The sequence below is a fragment of the Dicentrarchus labrax genome, unplaced genomic scaffold, assembly GCF_905237075.1.
Source record: "Dicentrarchus labrax unplaced genomic scaffold, dlabrax2021, whole genome shotgun sequence".
Classification (NCBI taxonomy): Eukaryota; Metazoa; Chordata; class Actinopteri; family Moronidae; genus Dicentrarchus; species Dicentrarchus labrax.
Genome location: NW_026136710.1, coordinates 5,460,237 through 5,477,731, shown reverse-complemented (window position 1 = coordinate 5,477,731; position 17,495 = coordinate 5,460,237). Strand labels below are relative to the sequence as shown.

Here is a 17,495-nt window from a genome sequence, read left to right as displayed (position 1 = left end):
CCTGGATGGAAACAGCCACACCAAATACAGCCCTGCAACCCTGAATGTGGATTCATAAGTCGGCTTGAGTACTCACCTAATTTGTTTTGCATAGCTGATTTCAATCTCTGACCTCTCCTTGACAAATTTGGTGTATTTCTCCACATATTCGATCCCCCACTGTGTATGCTTCTCCAAGTTGTCAAACTGATCCTGCGGAAGAAGAAGAAGGAGACGTAATGATTAAATCATTCAAATTCAAAGGCGATAGACATTATCAAGAGCACAGGAAAAAAAGGAAGACAAGTCAAGCATTTAAAAGATTAAATCAACCTGTCAAAAACACTGTATTGTAAATATTGTTATCAAATACATGTAATAAAAATATTGTCTTTCAAAAATTCAACTTATACTCAGCCTTGATTATCATACATTATATAGAAATATAAATATTGTGCGTCTGCATTCCCTCAACCAAAAGGAGTTGGGCATATACTGTAGGTGTCAGTCAGTGGTTATTCTCAGTCACTGATCAGGGGAAAAACAACCCTCTGACCTACCCCCAGGACTACAATTCATACATTAAAGCCCTTCAAAGGTTGTATGTCTGGCCTATGACTGACACTGTCCTCTCCAGATGCAACCATTTTGAGCTAATATCATCTTAAAGCGAGGTCTGTCCAAGGGTAAGTGCAGTTCATAGTAAAAACAGGCACTAACAGCCTCCACTACTGATAACCAAATACAGCTGTTGGGGCCGAACTCATTATTCATGATTTGTTCCTGACTTGTGAGGAAAAAATGAGCCTCTAGTTGGCTGAGGTCACGTCTTGAAATCCACCAGTTCAGAAAAAGAGAGCATTACATCTGGGATACCAATGAACACACACACGCCACAGCTAGTGTACTGACGATAATAAGACTACTGCTGAATGATCTTCTTTAGATAGTGTGGGTGTAATTTTAAAGATGAACCAAAAAAACGACCTTGGTGTGGCTCCAACAGTCCCCCATCCTCTCCTCCACCATGTCTGGAGTCTTCCCGAATCCAGCTAATAGTTCCTCTAGCAAAACACACTAAGCTTGCGAAGTGTCAGCTCAAAAAGCTTCATCTGACTCTCTGAGAAAAACCATGCAGTATACTCAATGACTGCTCTGAGCATCTCTGCACTAAAAGCATTTTCATATCACAGGAAGCGGTTGTGGTGATACACTATAGCCTACACAGTCTCGAAGCACTTTGAAGTATCTAAAAGTTTACCTGACTTTGCTGTTAGAATTACAGCATGCAGAACATTCAGAGCAATGCACAATTTAGCTTTATTGAAGTTACATCATGTCGCATTACGTGTGATTAAAATCTCTCCAATACCTTTGAAGCAGCATTCACAAATTAAAACGGCTCCCAATTGAAGCACTCAAGGACAACAATAGAGAGTACTTTGAGTGAGAGGGACTTTCCAGCCTGCATTGTTAGTTAGTTTCAATGAGCAATCACTCATCAACAAGCCAATCAACAGAATAATGACAACATAAAACCAAACACATTGACATTTTCCCTGAAATAATTAGGGAACTCCTCAGCCTCGTCACTCGTCTTTGTTTGTCTCCCTCAGTTTTTGTGCCCTCAGACACCTATCCACTGTTTGTCTTGTTTCTACAACAAGCTTTCCATCCCCTTTAACGCCTAAGACGTATGACATATGTGTCGACTAAAGCAAAAACAGTATTTATGTCATGATCACTAGTCAACAACCATTCTTGAAAGAAAAGCACTGCAGTCCCATCATGCACATACAACCCTCCTCTCCCAACACACACTCCTCCGCACACATAACTCAGATTACCCTCTTCGGCAGGGGCACCATCTTATCCAGTGTGTCTCTGTGTGGAATGTGTAACCTTCTGAAATATCCCAACTCCAGAAAATGTCCATTCAAAGGGTGAGGTTAGGTTAGAGAAGGCATCCTTAGGACCAATTCCCAGGTATCCAAAGCAACGGGTCGCAAGTGCAGATTAGTGTGAGCGTGCCTGAGTTGGGAACAATGTCCACTGACCCCCGCTCCCACACAATAACAAAGAAAACTGCACAGTTGTAGCAAGTGATTCCCGATTGTCTGGAAGAAGCAAGAATCCCAGAGAGCAGAGGAGGAACCCGATGCAGTACTGGCCTAGCACACACACATTCTGAATATGAGGCCAGGGCTGCCCTCAGCATTCAGGCTTAATGCTCCATCAGGCGTAAGGTGGAATAAGTGGGATGGGACAGGAGGACAGTGAGAGAGAGCGGAAAAACAGAGGGAGGGAGAGGGGGGGCTTGAGAGGAGCACAAATGACAGAAGAGGCGGGATTACACAGGAGGGGATTACATTTGGGGGTTGGGGGGGGGGAGACTATCCTACACAGCAGGGACCTAATAAGTTTTCACATTACCATGCCTTAAATAGAATTATATATATATATATATATATTGCAAAGTCAAGTTTATTGTATGCAATATGTTGAGTCATTCTGAGCTCACGAATCTTTGCTAATATGAGACGGGATAGAAGAGGCAGCTGCTCAAGTAAAATGGAAAAGTCATCAACAAAGCAATTCTCCAGCTATAACAGAAAAAGCACTTAATAAATTATGAATCGGGGTGAGGCAAATATTGAAGTCAACAACACATTATGTGAAAGTGTGTCGGATGCTAAAGTGCAGGCCGTGCTCATCGAAATATCTAGCCCTGTACATTTTATACAGTTGGTCAAGAATTTGGCACTGGCAATAGTACATGAAAGCAGATGTGAAGTGGGGGAGATTTACAGACAGATAATTAACCAGTAACTATTTAGATATTATTTTTGGTAAGAAAATAAATTTAAAAAAAAATCTGTCTGCAATGAATCGGCTTTCCAGTTAGTGTCTGTGCACTGCATGCAAATTATAGTGTCACAGTTGGCTGAACAGTAACTAGACTCATATTCAAACCTGCAAAGGAATTTTTGTAAAACCTCCTCTTATGGCCCCCGTACTAAAGACTCCTGCTCCAACTATAGACCTACTTCCATTCTGTCATCCGTGGCCTCTGACACCCAGCCTTGTTCCTGCAGGGAGGGAATAAGTGGGGGACCCTTCCAGGAGACGAACAAGCCCACTCTGCTTGTTATTTCAGGACACAAGCCCACTCACTGTGATGCATGTACTATTGTGGTAGTACATGAAAGAAAATAAATAGAACTGCGTTGCTAAATATTGTTTTATTATCCAGGAAATGGGAAACAGGTTCAAACTGAGAACAAAGGAGACACTTAGCAGTTACTAAATATATGTAGGTTGTCCGTGTGCTGTAAGAAAACAAACATATGCTTGTTTAAGGATCAGCCTCCTGACCTGCAACCCTTTCCCAACTGGTGATGGAGATTATGGTGCAGTTTAATGTATTAGACTGCCAGTTAATCTGAACTAATGCACATTATTTAGCTACCATTGCAGATGAGATCTCTTGATCCGACCCGTACTGAGGGCCCTTTGACCTCCATCCCTGCAGCACAGAGGTTTTCTCTTTCCTCTCTATTTTACTGTGAAACCCATCTGCAGTACCTGAAGATGATACAATATTCATAACTTCTTTCGCTTTCTATTAATAGCATATCAAGTATGAAACACAGCAGTAGGCTGAGCAGTCTGTCTGTTGGTCATAACACTAGTGATAATGGTAACAGGTCAATATCAGCTGGGGTTATAGTCAGGAAATTATAGAGGGTAGGATATTCTTAGAGCAAAGTACTGAGGGTGTCACAATCAGCTTAATGACAAAACACATCTGTGGCACTTTAAGTAGCTCTCATCCCCATCCTTTATTCAATTCAATTCAATTCAATTCAATTTTATTTGTATAGCGCCAATTCATAACAGAACTTATCTCAGGACACTTTTCAAATAGAGCAGGTCTAGACCAAACTCCTTATAACATTATTTACAGAGACCCAACAGGACCACCATGAGCAAGCACTTGGCGACAAGGGCAAGGAAAAACTGCCTGTTAAAAGGCAGAAACCCTGCAGGTTTCAACGAAACAAGGTGTGGAATAAATGGAGCGTGTGGAAGAACTGTTCTGTGAGGTGAGCAGATGGGTTTCACATAATAATGCACCTGTCAGCCTCAGAGGCAAGCCGGTTCATGATGCAGGAATGCAGATGACACAAAATAAGAACTGTTTGACTTGGTCATCTCTGTTTTTCAGGAAGATAAAAAGACAATGAGATTACGGGTCATGAATTTCTAGAACAGACAGCTCAAGTGTTAGGGTTGCCAGACAGAAAGGAAGTGAGCAGCCAAGTTTGATAGACGAGTAGTTTGCAACAAGGTTGGTGATAACATCTCTGAATAAATGCTCGTGGAGACACTTCTTGTTTCATCGCAGCCTTAACACTGCAGAGGTCGGTTGATGCTCTGATGATCACAGCAAAAAATCAATACGCCATTAAAAACACAAGAGAAGAGGAAAAAGGAAGCCGTTTCATTGGTCGAGTAAGGGGAATGAACAAACAGGAAATCGCTGACTTATAACCTAATAAGATGTAAATGCGGCGTGAGTCAGCCATTAACAAAAAAACTAAAACATGTGTAGTGTTTTAAATAAATTTAAACCCCATACTAAAAGATGCCTAGGCAACCTCTGTAAATGAAATCAGAAATGTTATAGCTTTTCATTGTCTGTCTAGTTGTACAAATGTTAAATCTCTCATTCATTTAATTGGTGGTGTAACAGTGTACAGATTTCAAGATGGATGTTTTTATGGAGGCTTTCACCAATGAGTGCGCAGTGTTCCTGATTAGTTTCTGCATCGCCTGAAATGAACTGACCCCAAGCATATAACTGAAAGAAATCGCATTTGTGGCTTTACTTTCATGAAAGCAATAATCAGATTACCCTAACTGTTAACCTACAAGCATTTCCATCAAAATCCTTTCAAATCCAGTGTGCAAAGTTTTATTACAACTATGAAACTGGACGCAGTAGTATGAATTAAGTCCTGCAGCAAAACCTTTCTTTAACTTTCCAACACTGGGCGTTAAAGCTTTCACAACTAAACTTTATACTACACAAACTTAGCTTCAAACTTTCAGATTGTGTCAGTGGTTTCTATATTAAGTCTGACAAGAAACCTGTAGGAACAAAGGAAAGCAGACGTCACACCAAAGTTAAGGGGAATCCACAAAGGCTAAGGGGACAGATGTTCTGCTGGAAGGAAGACAATGGGACAAGAGGCTTATAGGTGCTTTTGTCTTTTTTTTTATGGTTCAGTGTGTTGAGTAAGGAGCAAGGACAGTATAGGTTGTTGGTGGTTGAGTGGACTGACTGAAACCCCACATACCTCACTGTCCCATAGAGACCATGATCTGACCAGGAGTCCATAATAATTAATTGTTTTAGACTGTAGAAAAAGTGGTGCATTAGAAACTATGATGGAAGTAGTGATCGTGTAATACCCCCCTTTTTGTTGAATAAAAAGCGATTGATTTCAGTGGACTTTTTATGTTCTTGCCATTGGTTAAACATGAGTGAGTTATTTCAGGAGCCTCATTAGCTAACTAACTATAAACTGCAGTGAGAATAGAAGAAACTGCATTCATCCAGAACTGTTCATTAGGTTGCGAGGGTCCTGCCTATTCAAATAATAAACAAACAGCCCAATTGTTCGAGCCAAACTAGCCCTGCCGCATCGAATCTAGCAAAGTGGCAGAAAACGCCTGATGCTTGGGAGTTGTTCTTCTGGTAGCTGTCTCCTTACTACTTACTGACCATAGCAGACGAGACGCACCAGAGACATTCAGAGACTCAGAGAAGCAATGTGCTCAGCAGAGAAGAGCCACTGAAGTCTACTGTCGTCCAGGAGTTGGTCAATGCGGCGCTTCACTGTGTCTCGCGGCTGTGGGCGTCCAGCAGCAAGAACAAATATTTAGGGGGGGAGATGCCGAACCCTCTCTCAAACACACACCGCGCTTTGTTCAAGAAAGCGGGGCGGAACAATGCATTCATAGCCTGGCGGAACCCCGGTGTCAGAGAGGAGTCGCAGGAAAATTAGACAGTGGCCTCACACACACACAAACACGCTTGTGCACACACATAAACAAAGACTGATGATCATGTGCTTGACCACTGAATAGCTTCCCTCAGCTATTTCTATTTGGGTTATTAAAGGTTGAGAAGGGGTTGTCGCGCCCCCCTCCCCACCCACCCTAAATGAGGATTTAACACATGAATGCGAACAAATGATTTCTTCATGTGACAGGCTCAGACACTAGTGTCAAGATAAGCCAATACAGCAAACAGGCATTGATCTATCTTGCTAGGATAGGATTTTTAGATTTTTTTTTCCTTTTGTCGCATACTTTGATTACACTGTATTACTATCATTTCGCTGGATACAGACCCATCACTCATAACTGAACTGACATTTGCAAAGAGACTCTCACTATCACTATTATGAATTAGGTCTAGTCATCAACTGCCTGATGTTAGGTGATATCTATGCAAAACATTTTCCCTAAAAGAACAACAAAACAAAAGAAAACCGACACACATCCACCGGAAAATACACAAATGTACAGACTCGCGCGCACCCACTTTCTGCAAAATATGAACAGCTGTTTGGCGCAGTGGGTGACCTTACGTGTAAGAGCTCTTGTTTGCATGCCATGTAGATATTTATAGAAACAACGCCTCTGCCAGTCTGAAGTTTAAGAATGTGTGTTGGCGTATGCACACGTGTATCATGCTTCTGCACCCATAAAACATTTCTTCTCTGTGCCTGCCTGTGCGCGACCCCAGTTGCTATTTAATCACTCCACCTCGGGTCCATGTCACTAAGCAGTCGTGAACGGTATTACGTATGAGTAGTCGGTTCCCTGGATAAGAAATACCCACCCTTATTGCGACGGTTAAGCAACAGGAAATTGCTGCCACTCGGTTCTGAGTCATGCTAACTGGAAGGGTGGTCAACTCATTCTTGGATATCAAAAAGAAACTTTAACTGCAGCAGCCTGTAAAAGTTCAACATGCTGGTGTCTAATGAGTTCTTACTTTTCACAAAGCGGAAGCTCTTTTATTGTCATATTGTACAATGGTACACCACAGGCATTCAATGACCGGTGCACGCAGCTTTTGTTGCTCTTGCTTGACTAATGCTACTGTATGTTTGAAGAGAAAGAACAGCAAGAATTATTTCTGCTCACTTACAGCACTTGTAATCTTCATCTGCAGTAGGACCTGCAGATACTCTTCGTAAGGACATGGCGGGGGCTCTTCCTTTGGCTCTTCTTTTTCTGGTTTCAAGAAAACGAAAAACTCGCTTTTTCTACGCAACATGGTCAACGGTTTTCAGGCAACAACAAAGTAGAAATAAGGAGCCCCGAAGGGAGTTAATCCATCTCAGAGGAGTAAAACAGAGAGAACGAGTCTCGGTCAAGCAGAACAGATTTAAGATCCTGCATATAGAAATGCTAGGATGAAATCCAGACAGATCATATATCCTGGTAACGCCTAATCCAAGAACATATTGATCAATCGAAACACACCGAATGCAGGCTGAACACAAGTATAATGAGAGGGAACAACAGAAATGCTGTAACCAGTACAACTTGATTAAATGACGTTATTAATCTGATTACTACACCTCCCTTCTAACTACCTTAACCACCCAATAGGATGTCGTCGTTCAGGGGATTATTCCTGTTAGGCCAGCAAAGACACATTAGCCATTGTTCTTGTTGAGCTGTTTTTGTTCTTTTTGGGGGGCAAAGCTCTTTAACTCTTATATAACACATTCTCTAGAATTAAGGAAAACTTTGAACTTTATAATTTGCCTGACATGAGAGAACCATAATGACACTTTATGTATACTAAACTGCTACAACATAGCAAGCTTCAGCTGAATTAAATCCCGGATTCATCCAGCAAACAGAGTTGGAAGCAATCCAGATTTGTCTCTTACTTTGTTAACATTATACAGCTGGAGCAAGTATGGTATTAATGGAGAAAATAATCAATATCAATACAATGGCACTGACTGACCGCGAGTGTTTGTACACTTAAAAGTAAGCTACAATTAGTTTTCAAATCCATGCTAATGTCGACTCGCTGGGGTTGTTGTCATTGAGAAACAAGTTTATTTTTCAACTGTAAAACCTCCCGCTCTATACGTATTTTGGCCAGAAAACAGGCCAGGCTAAACCATGTTGTCCAATCAGTAAACAAGACACAGTTAAGAGGCAAAAGAGGTCAGTTAAAACTTCAATTTTACTGTAAATGACACCCCTGCTCAGCTGTCTACTAATCGTATACATGCCATACGTTCAGGTGAATGAATCTCTTTGCTAAGGCACTCAAGCTATGTGTTGCCATGACATGTCTCATGTAGACATTTTCCGTTGAAGAACAACCATGATTTGGACATAACTACATGTTCTCTTGAAGGGGGTCAAAATGATACCTTCATGATTACTGTACTTCCTTGCCAATAGGTGTCAGTCTTTGAATTTAATGATACTGTAGATGTCTACAAACAGCACTAGCATACTGTGTAATTAAGTCTGCTGGCAAACATGATGGTAGCAAATGAGAGACTGCATTAAACATGTTTGTATTTTATGTGTTTTACATTTACACCCAACTGTCAGTCTTTCTTACAGTTTCAGTTCATAAATAGATCTGTGTGCCTTTTTCTGTCAGTGTCGTATAAGGCTTCTCTTCTTGCAATGGCTCTTTACTCACTACAGCTACATGTTAATAACTTAGCTTCAGGTGACAAGAGTCAAATATCTCCCTAAGGGATCAAATCATAGTGCGGCAGGACTCCCAGTACTATTGGCTATGTGCCCACCATGTATTACACTCTCCAGGTAAACAAGAATGTGTGGTACGCTTGTTTGTGTTATTATTCCATTTTTGCCAATAGGTCCACCTAAATGTTACACACTTCACCTTAACTTGCAGAATAACATAAGACAGGATAAAAGTCATGCAGGCAAGTATGGCTAGTACAGCCAAGAGCGGGGTTGCTATTTTAAACCAAAGGGTTATATTTCACTGGAATGGTCTGCTGATGTTAACACGGATAAACATATAGCCGATGTGGTTGATGGCATGGACTTCATCAAACAAAATGATTTTGTAGGAGAAGAATACACTTTACCACAAATGACTGCCTGAGAGGCTCTAGAGATGGCAGATCTCCTACTACATCTCCTCCTCTTACACCACACACAGAGTCTGCTGTTTGAGTTCCTCAGCTGTTTGTATTCTACTGTATGAGAAGTCAACACTTTAACCTGCTAACAGCCCACAAGGACTTTGAGACTGTAGCTTTATTCTCTCTTGCAAACAACAAAAGGTTTTATGCTGATTTACAATCCTTTTTCTTGGGGGGGGAATAAAGGCCTCATAGGAGTTACAATACAAAAGTACTTTCACTGTATCATCAAAATGAGAAATCTCCAGGTGGTCCTCTTTGTGGTTGGCATCACTAACAGTATTCAGGTGTGGCAGCACTTTCACTCCACCCTGACATGTAACATCTCCAGATATGAATAAACGTGGCAATCATCATCTTGTAAAGACTCAGAATCAGTGTGTTTAACACACATGTATGCATGATGCATCCCGTGTTTCCTATGCTAATGTACAATATACTGAGTTGTAACACCTACTCAGGAAGATACCCTGCTCAGACCATGCTAGAGGAAGTGATGGATATCATTTCAAATGTAATTTACTACATTTACTATTAATAAATGTCCACATGCCCCACATGCACCCCCATTATGAATAAATCCTAAATTAAGATATTCCAGCTAAAGCAAACAGGTTCTGATACAGAATCCTGGAGAGTCGAGACCAGTAAAAGACCACAATGATGTACTACCTTGCCAAGAAGCCTCCTGCATTGCAAACAAGCTTTATTTTGAAGTAACACACAAGTATGTATCCATTAACATCAGCCTCACAAAGGCAATTATAGGAGAGGGGAAAGCCAATGAGTCAGTGTGATGAAAGCAGAAAGGAGAAAAGAAAAACAGAGCAAATGAGGAAACGTAAAGAAAGCCAAGAGTGGGCTGGAGTGAAAGCTGGACCTATCTCCAGCAGTGGGAGACGAATTGTGTGGTAACTGCATGGCTGCACGAGCCATTACGGCTTTGAATCATTTAACATTAAGCAGCCATAAAGTTAAATACTAAAAAGACTTACATGGTACCGGCCGTGTCTACTGACCACATCTGGTATCCTTTAAAAATCAGAGAATCAAAAGATTTCAGGAAGCACAATAACAGACCACTACTGTCACAGGAGCAGCGAACCCACTGTTTCTTGGCCTCAGAAACACCCCCCTTACGACGTGATCACAGACGAGGACAGAAGGAGAATTGAGATAACAGGGACAATAAAATGTAGAGTAGCATCTTTAGCAGTTTAGCGCATACACATGCTGCAATAAACATCTGTACTGTCACATCTATTTGCTTTTCGGGGCTCATAAACACAGACTGAGAAAACACTCCAGGGGTGAAACTTGCAGGAATAAAAGAAAAATGAAAATTCGATTTGCATTCTGTCCCAAAATATATTTTATCATATCCTTTAACACACTTTAATGTCTATTGTTTATTAGTGGTTTTGTACAAGTAAATATGTACTAATTTCAAACCAAGAAATATTTCTTATTGCCAATTTTTACACTGTATGAATAAAATGACCTCCTCTGAATATGTGCCACCTGCTAAGGTTCGTTTGGGGTAGGTGGACAGTGGATACTTCTGTGTTTCTATGCGTGTTATCCCTGCTACCACTACCTGTTTATATGCAGCATTGTTTTCCCTTAAATGAGGAACACTCAGGCTTGAAAGCATTTGTAATTTCAATGGAGATGTTGCAGAGATAAAAGGCTGTAGCCCTTTGTTCGCCATCCTTCGCCTTGCATAGTCGTAAAACAGCTAACAGTGCAGGCAATGCCTCTGTGCTAGTGTTACTGTGTTGAGGGAAACTCAATGCTGTCACAGCCACAGAACAAATGACACTTACAGTATGTAGTACAATATAGCGGTAATTAGGAGAACATGGAAGGCTACTGTGCGAGGCTCAGGTGACAATATGTCAGAGCTCATGAGACTAAGACCCATCGGTGGTATGATTTCCACTGTCACAGCAGTGATTAGAGGCTGGCTATACAAATAACAGAAGAGACAGTGACTAAAGATTAGAGGGTGCAATAGTTTGGGGTGGGGAGGATTGAGTCACCTTTTCATGAACAAGATGACAAAATAGCTTAGACCTCTGCTATTCAGATCTGAGGAAGCAGAAGGACAATGCCTGTGGTCAGAAAATGCCAGAAACAGAACATCTCAATTCATTATTTGGCATTTAAAACAAACAAAAAAAACAGTGATAGTCCGTCAGAAACCTAAAGATATTCAATTTACTCTAATGTTACAGAGAACAAAAAGCAGATAATGCCCACATTTGAAAAAAAAACACAGGTATATACCAAACTGTCAAACTAGCCTAAATGAAAGGCAGAGGAAGTCTTACATTATCATTATATGATATATGTATTGTCATTATACACAAAGGATCAAACAAAGTAGAAATGCCCATTTATTTGAACTCATCTGCATGTCTTACATATGTCAATGTGACACCTACTCTGTGTGAATACTCCCTCACCTACCCCCCCTTGGACTCCTTTCTTTCTGCTACTCACTCCCTGGGGTGCAGTCCGGGGCCTACAGATCAGATGTAGATCCATTCATCACTACTTTACCGTCATGGGGGTTCAAAGAAAGAGGTGAAGAGAAAATGGGCTCGAGCTGGTATCACTGAGTCAGCAGGTGGGTGGCAATCAGTGTAAGATTTAATGGGGGGGTTGCAGGGATGTCAGTCGTAGTCTGCCGAAGGTTTCAGTCTCTGACCCCCCCCCCGCCTCCAGCACACTGGCAGAAGGAAACAAACGAGCTCAAGTTTCAAGCCTGGAAGTGCCTTGAATGTCAAGTGAACAGCAGGGGATGAGGCTGGACCCTGGGTGAGTCTGAGTCAAGATGAGATACAACAGCAGAAAACACTGAGGAAATCTCACTCTGACACCAGGTTGTTCCAAACTCAAAATAACAATACCAGGAGACCAGCCCTGCTGTCTCACTGCTCTGAATGCATGACTTAAATCCACAAAAACAAGACCATGAGAATTTGATTGAACCTATCCCTGCCCCTCTGGCAAAGTCTGGAGCACCACTTAACAACAAGAGGGAAAACGAGTGAACCTCTCCAGACAATACCGCTTTCCTGTCTCAATTAAATTGGGGGCGATGGCTAACAGACAGGCGTGTGCCTACAATTAAAAGTACCAGAAAGACTTTTTCGTCCCAAGCTGTCCCCTCTAGCAGGACAGCTACAGATATTCACACCTCGACTGAACAAACAAAGCAACGCACCATTTGAACAGTGTAACTGGCAAACCAGAATTCAGTCAGGGGACCACCCATGGGGCCAATTTGCCAACTAGTCTAAACGCAATGACAATGACCCCTGTGTAGTTCAACTCACCTTAAGCTGCTGCTCTTTGAGTAGAGTTTCAACCTTGTCCATGTTACCTCATCAGTAAGTTGTGACAGGAAAATATATTTATACTACATCTAAGGACTATGAAGATAGTGAACTCCTGTGAGAAAAGTACTTCACGTCCAGCTCCCAAATCAACCACAGGAGAGAAGTGAAACGTTCTAGGTGTGTCATAGTGGAAAGGTCAGTTGTCACTTTTTCGCATGTCAAGGCAGAGGACAAGATTCAACTTCTTTTTTCATTCTAAGCTACCACACAATGTGCTAATATCTAGTCTCTCCAAGTGTTTTGTGTGTGGTACAACCACTGGTGTGTTTGATCTGCCTAGACAAGATACCTTTGGCCTGGTTAGTGGCACCTCTGCTGCCTTAAGTACCAGCTTTAACACCCGAGCCCCCAAGAGGAAATGCGAAGACGCTGCGGTCTCCCCTTTCTTAGAACTTTCGACGAGCACATCTAACTTGATTTAGAATGATTATTTACAGTGTAATGCTTCTACTTTAGTTATAAAATAGTCACTTAAGATCTCTTTCATTTTTTTCTGACCCCCTGTTCCGCTGAGAAAAAGTCACATGTTTCACCACATTTGACTTCCTTCTTCCTTGGTTGCGTTTGCACACAGTGCCTCTTTTGGAAGGGTTTTGGGGTCCTTACAGTGCATGCATACTGATCCATTTACGTCATCCTCTGTTTGCACAAAAAGGAAACTGGTATTTCCTAAGGACTTGACACACACTTTACCATCTTTCAGCACATTCAGCATGCTACAACAAAATATAGTGAGGTTTAAAATCCTGCAGGTCGATGGGCTTGTTACCTTGTTGATAATGTTACAAGGACAGGCCTGTGATGGTCATAGTTTTCATTGCAGCAAACATTCCCAGAGTCTGTCTTGAAGTGGATGGTGAAGACTATAATCAGTGCTATGATGTTGCACCAAAGGCATTCGACATTTTAGTCTAGAGTCCATCAACTGACTGTGGTGCTTTACTCATGGTGACTCACAAAGCCTAGACAAACAGCCATTCCAGCCCTAAACTGCTCAACACAATTTCAAATCAAGTAAACAATGTGATCAATATAACTTGATTCAGTACACTTCTAGCACTAGCTCAACGAAGCAGTTATGTTCGTGAGGTTGAGAAATCGACTGTGACTTCATTTCCTGAAATATCACTTGCTTTCCTGTTCACGACAAGGGACAACAGGATGAACGTGATAAAATGTGTGGTGCGTGTGGTGCCTCAACCTTCATCTGTCATGTTGCACCATCTATTTTTTTATGCTAAATAACCTAAAAGACAGGGACTAAAAACACAAAAAAAATATCAATTTGATGTCCAAAATACTGGATCTTACCCTCGAAAGTAACATTACAGGAATCCAGAATAGCTGGTAACTAGTTTAATTTTACTTTGACTAATCAGATATGCCAGGTAATTTAGGATTATGATTATCACTGATTCATTCATAGCTTGTCATTTATCAAGCAAAAATGCTAAACATTTCAGCTCTTCAAATGTTAGAATTTGACGCTCATCCCTGTTTAAATCAATTTAAATCTTTGGGTTTGGACTGTAAGTTGGATAAAACAAGACATTTGAAATATGTCACTTTGGAAGATTAACAACAAGTAGCCAAACACACAACATCCTGCCCTTGCTCTACATAAAAGTATAGGTGCTGCCTTAGCAACAGCGCCTGTGTTACTGTATGTTTTGCTGTTTGATCTGGTTTGGGACGACAAGAAAATAAGCTGCGTGCATTCCCCCAGTGGCTGCAGCCACCTGTAGAGTATTGCTGTGCTCTGTCTTCTGCCCCATTGGAGGGACTAAGATTAAAGGAACAAGTGTCTGGATTCCATTCAGCCCGCTTAGGGGAAGAAAAAAAAAAGCAAGCATCTGGTTGTAATATGTTATTCTCTGCAAAAGCTCAGACTCTTGTTTAAAAAACTTTCAAATGTTTTCCAGACTTAAGGTACTCATGAAAGCTTGTAGAATACCTTCAGGCTATGTTCGCTTTGCATGACTACCTGGGCAGCAGAGTTTCTCGGTCAAGCGTTGCAGTAGTAAAGCAGAAATACACTGACATCACTGGGAAAACGCAAAGAATGTGGAGCACTTTTGTCTGTGAACTTTGGGCCAGGTAAATTACTGGAGAATTCAGAGGAGTGCCCCCCTTCCTTTTTTCTTAGAAAGGAAAACACATCCCTGATTTAACTATCTCCAGGCCCCTTTGCTGCTTGGTACAGAAAGGGGAAAAAATCCAACTCATAATATTGACTTTGCTAAAACTGCAGTTTTATCAAAGCAACAAAAAAAAAATGCTCCACACGGCAAGTATTATGATCAGGTGCTGAATTAGCAAAAAAGATGCATTAAATTGAACAACCCGTATAAAAAATGGTTATTGTTGTCATACGGGATGCAACATGAGTTTAAGACAACACAATGTGACCCCTTCTTACAGGTTAAAATGGAAACTCAATGTAGTAACTTGCAAGCATACACACACTCATGCATCTTTTGTACACACACAAGCACACATGTACTGAAAACATTCCACATTCATGTTAAACAGGCAGTGAATCCTGTAACAACAAGCCAGCACTTCTGCCAGGCAGTTTGTCAGCACACAGACAGCAGAATGATTGTATTTCCAGTGGATCATTTCCACAGCAAAATAACAACACGAGCCACTGAAACAAAACCCAGACAACAGGAATTCCTCTTGTCACGACTGCTTATTATCAACTCATAAAAATAGTTCGACACGATCCTGTAATCTTTATTATTCCCATTCTGTAGTAGACAGCACACTGCCCCTTAATATGTGGACATCTGTGAGTCTGAATATGGGGAAATACCACTGATACAGTAGTTGGCTTGATAAGGGCTACTACCGGGTTGCAAGAAGTTCACTTCTTAAAAGTGAATTTAAGTGGGATGAAATCATTGCACAGGAATGTGTAGTAGTAAGGTCACTGGGCTTCTACTTTGCCTTTTGTTGTTGTTCACAAGGAGTGATGAACCAAATCAAACATTATTAGGATATTAGGTCATCCTAGCCCCCCCCCCACACACACACACACACACACACATACCCACCCCAGATTCTGTGACAAATGTGGAGGATAAAACTGGAGGTTCTGGTTACTCAGTCAAATGAAATGCAAGTTGTGGTCAAACCCAAGAATAACCTATTAGACATTTCCGTTTGTAGATGCAAATAGTTTATTCCAACCCAGATTTAGGGTGCTACAGTTCATGGGTTGTGAATTAAATTAAAAAGAATACAAGATGTGTGCCTCATGCAGTTTAGCAAGATGTGTATGCCGTTATTAACCGTCTTAATGAGTGACCCAGGTACTCTTCACCCCTGCTTGTGATTAAACAGCAGTGCTTTCAGTACCATTTTGTATGCAGATAAACTACTTCCTCTCCTGAACGTGACATTATAGCGTGTGAAATGCACCTAACTTCACCTGCTTGTTGTTACACGTTTATGAAAACGTTACGAAACAGAAAAAAAACAAAAACAAGTGTCACTGCTACCTGAACACGCAGCCTCACACAACCTGGCACCGCGCGTATAAGCTATGTTACATTGTGAGGGGGTGTGTGTGTGTGTGTGTGTGTGTGTGTGTGTGCAAAGCGTGGTTTACAACGCTCAAAATGTAACGTAAAATGGATGGCTAGCTAGCTCCTATCATCACGTAAAAGCCTCCTTGCCAACTCGCCAACACGCATTCACGTTACTCTGATACTGAGGCGACATGTTAACACAATAAATATAAGCTTCAGTGATTAGCGCTACAAATTAGTTGGCTAAGCGTCACAGAGGCTGAACGACCGCAAAGCAGCGCATACGAAACGTCGTTTTATCGGCAAACACGGAGCCATGCCGCGGCTTGTCGCACGCACGTTTATTTAGTCTGAGAACCGTTATGTCCACAAAGGCTCCATAGAAGAAAAAAAATAATAATAACAACAACAAACGATACAAGTGCACCGAGACTCACCCATAGCTCTGACCCCCAGCTCATGGTTTCAGTACGATGTCCTCGGAATAATCCACAACTCGTATGAGGTGTTTTCAGCACACACAGCAGCAGATATGATTTTTTTTTTTTTTTAAGCCTTTGTAGTATTCGCCCGTCAACGACCGTATGCTGAAGAAATAAGTGGACTCCTATCACTCGTGGGGGTTTTTTTTTTCAGTGTCTCATCCTGTCTGATACAAGATGGCCAGGAGCTGCAGCATAATCTTCAAACAGGATAGTCTCGCTATATGCAGCGCGCGGGCACCCAATGACAGCTGCTCCTGCGCGCGCACACGCAGAAAAAACCCAAAAAGGTTGGTGGTGTCGATGGGGGGGGCGGGGGTGTCCCTGCAGGGTTGTCCGTAAAGCCTTCTATAAATATCGGTGCTCACTCACTACTGCTTCTTGTAGCCTTTGAACTGATGAGAAGAATCGTTTTGAAATGCGGATGAATGCAGAGGGAACATGGTGGTGGGAGGGGTTGACTGGGGGGGGTCAAAAAGGTCACCACCCATGGCAGATGTTTCATTGAATACCCCCAGAGGGTTTAACACTAACCAACACTACTTTCCCTTTCTGCCTTTGCCTTTCTCCCTCTGATAAGACCTGAAGTAATCATGCATACCTTGGACAACACCCTAGATTTAACACTTAACCCACAGTGGCCACAAGCTTCCACTTGGCACAGGGTTGTGCACTGAAGATGCAAAGTTAAGAAACTGTGATGCAACAAGAATCAGGGCCGCTTAAAAATCTCCTGTAGCTTCATAAAAAAAAAAAAAGAAGCTTCATTTCTGTCCTTTGCACAAGCTTTTATTCAAAACTCTGAGCCCCAACTGGTGACCTTTGTCTGCAGACTGAACCACTGTTAACATA

The 17,495-nt window shown here is 41.7% G+C and overlaps 1 protein-coding gene across 1 annotated transcript in view; it reads right to left on the bottom strand.

Moving 5' to 3' along the window:
* The window catches only part of LOC127370030 (formin-binding protein 1), a 36,682-nt gene extending 35,555 nt beyond the window's left edge, over positions 1–1,127 (bottom strand). Inside the window, 2 exon segments of the mRNA XM_051411720.1 lie at positions 77–192; positions 967–1,127. Coding sequence (XP_051267680.1) covers positions 77–192; positions 967–1,008 — 158 coding nt within the window. The 5' untranslated portion in view covers positions 1,009–1,127.
* Between the last annotated feature and the right edge of the window lie 16,368 nt (positions 1,128–17,495).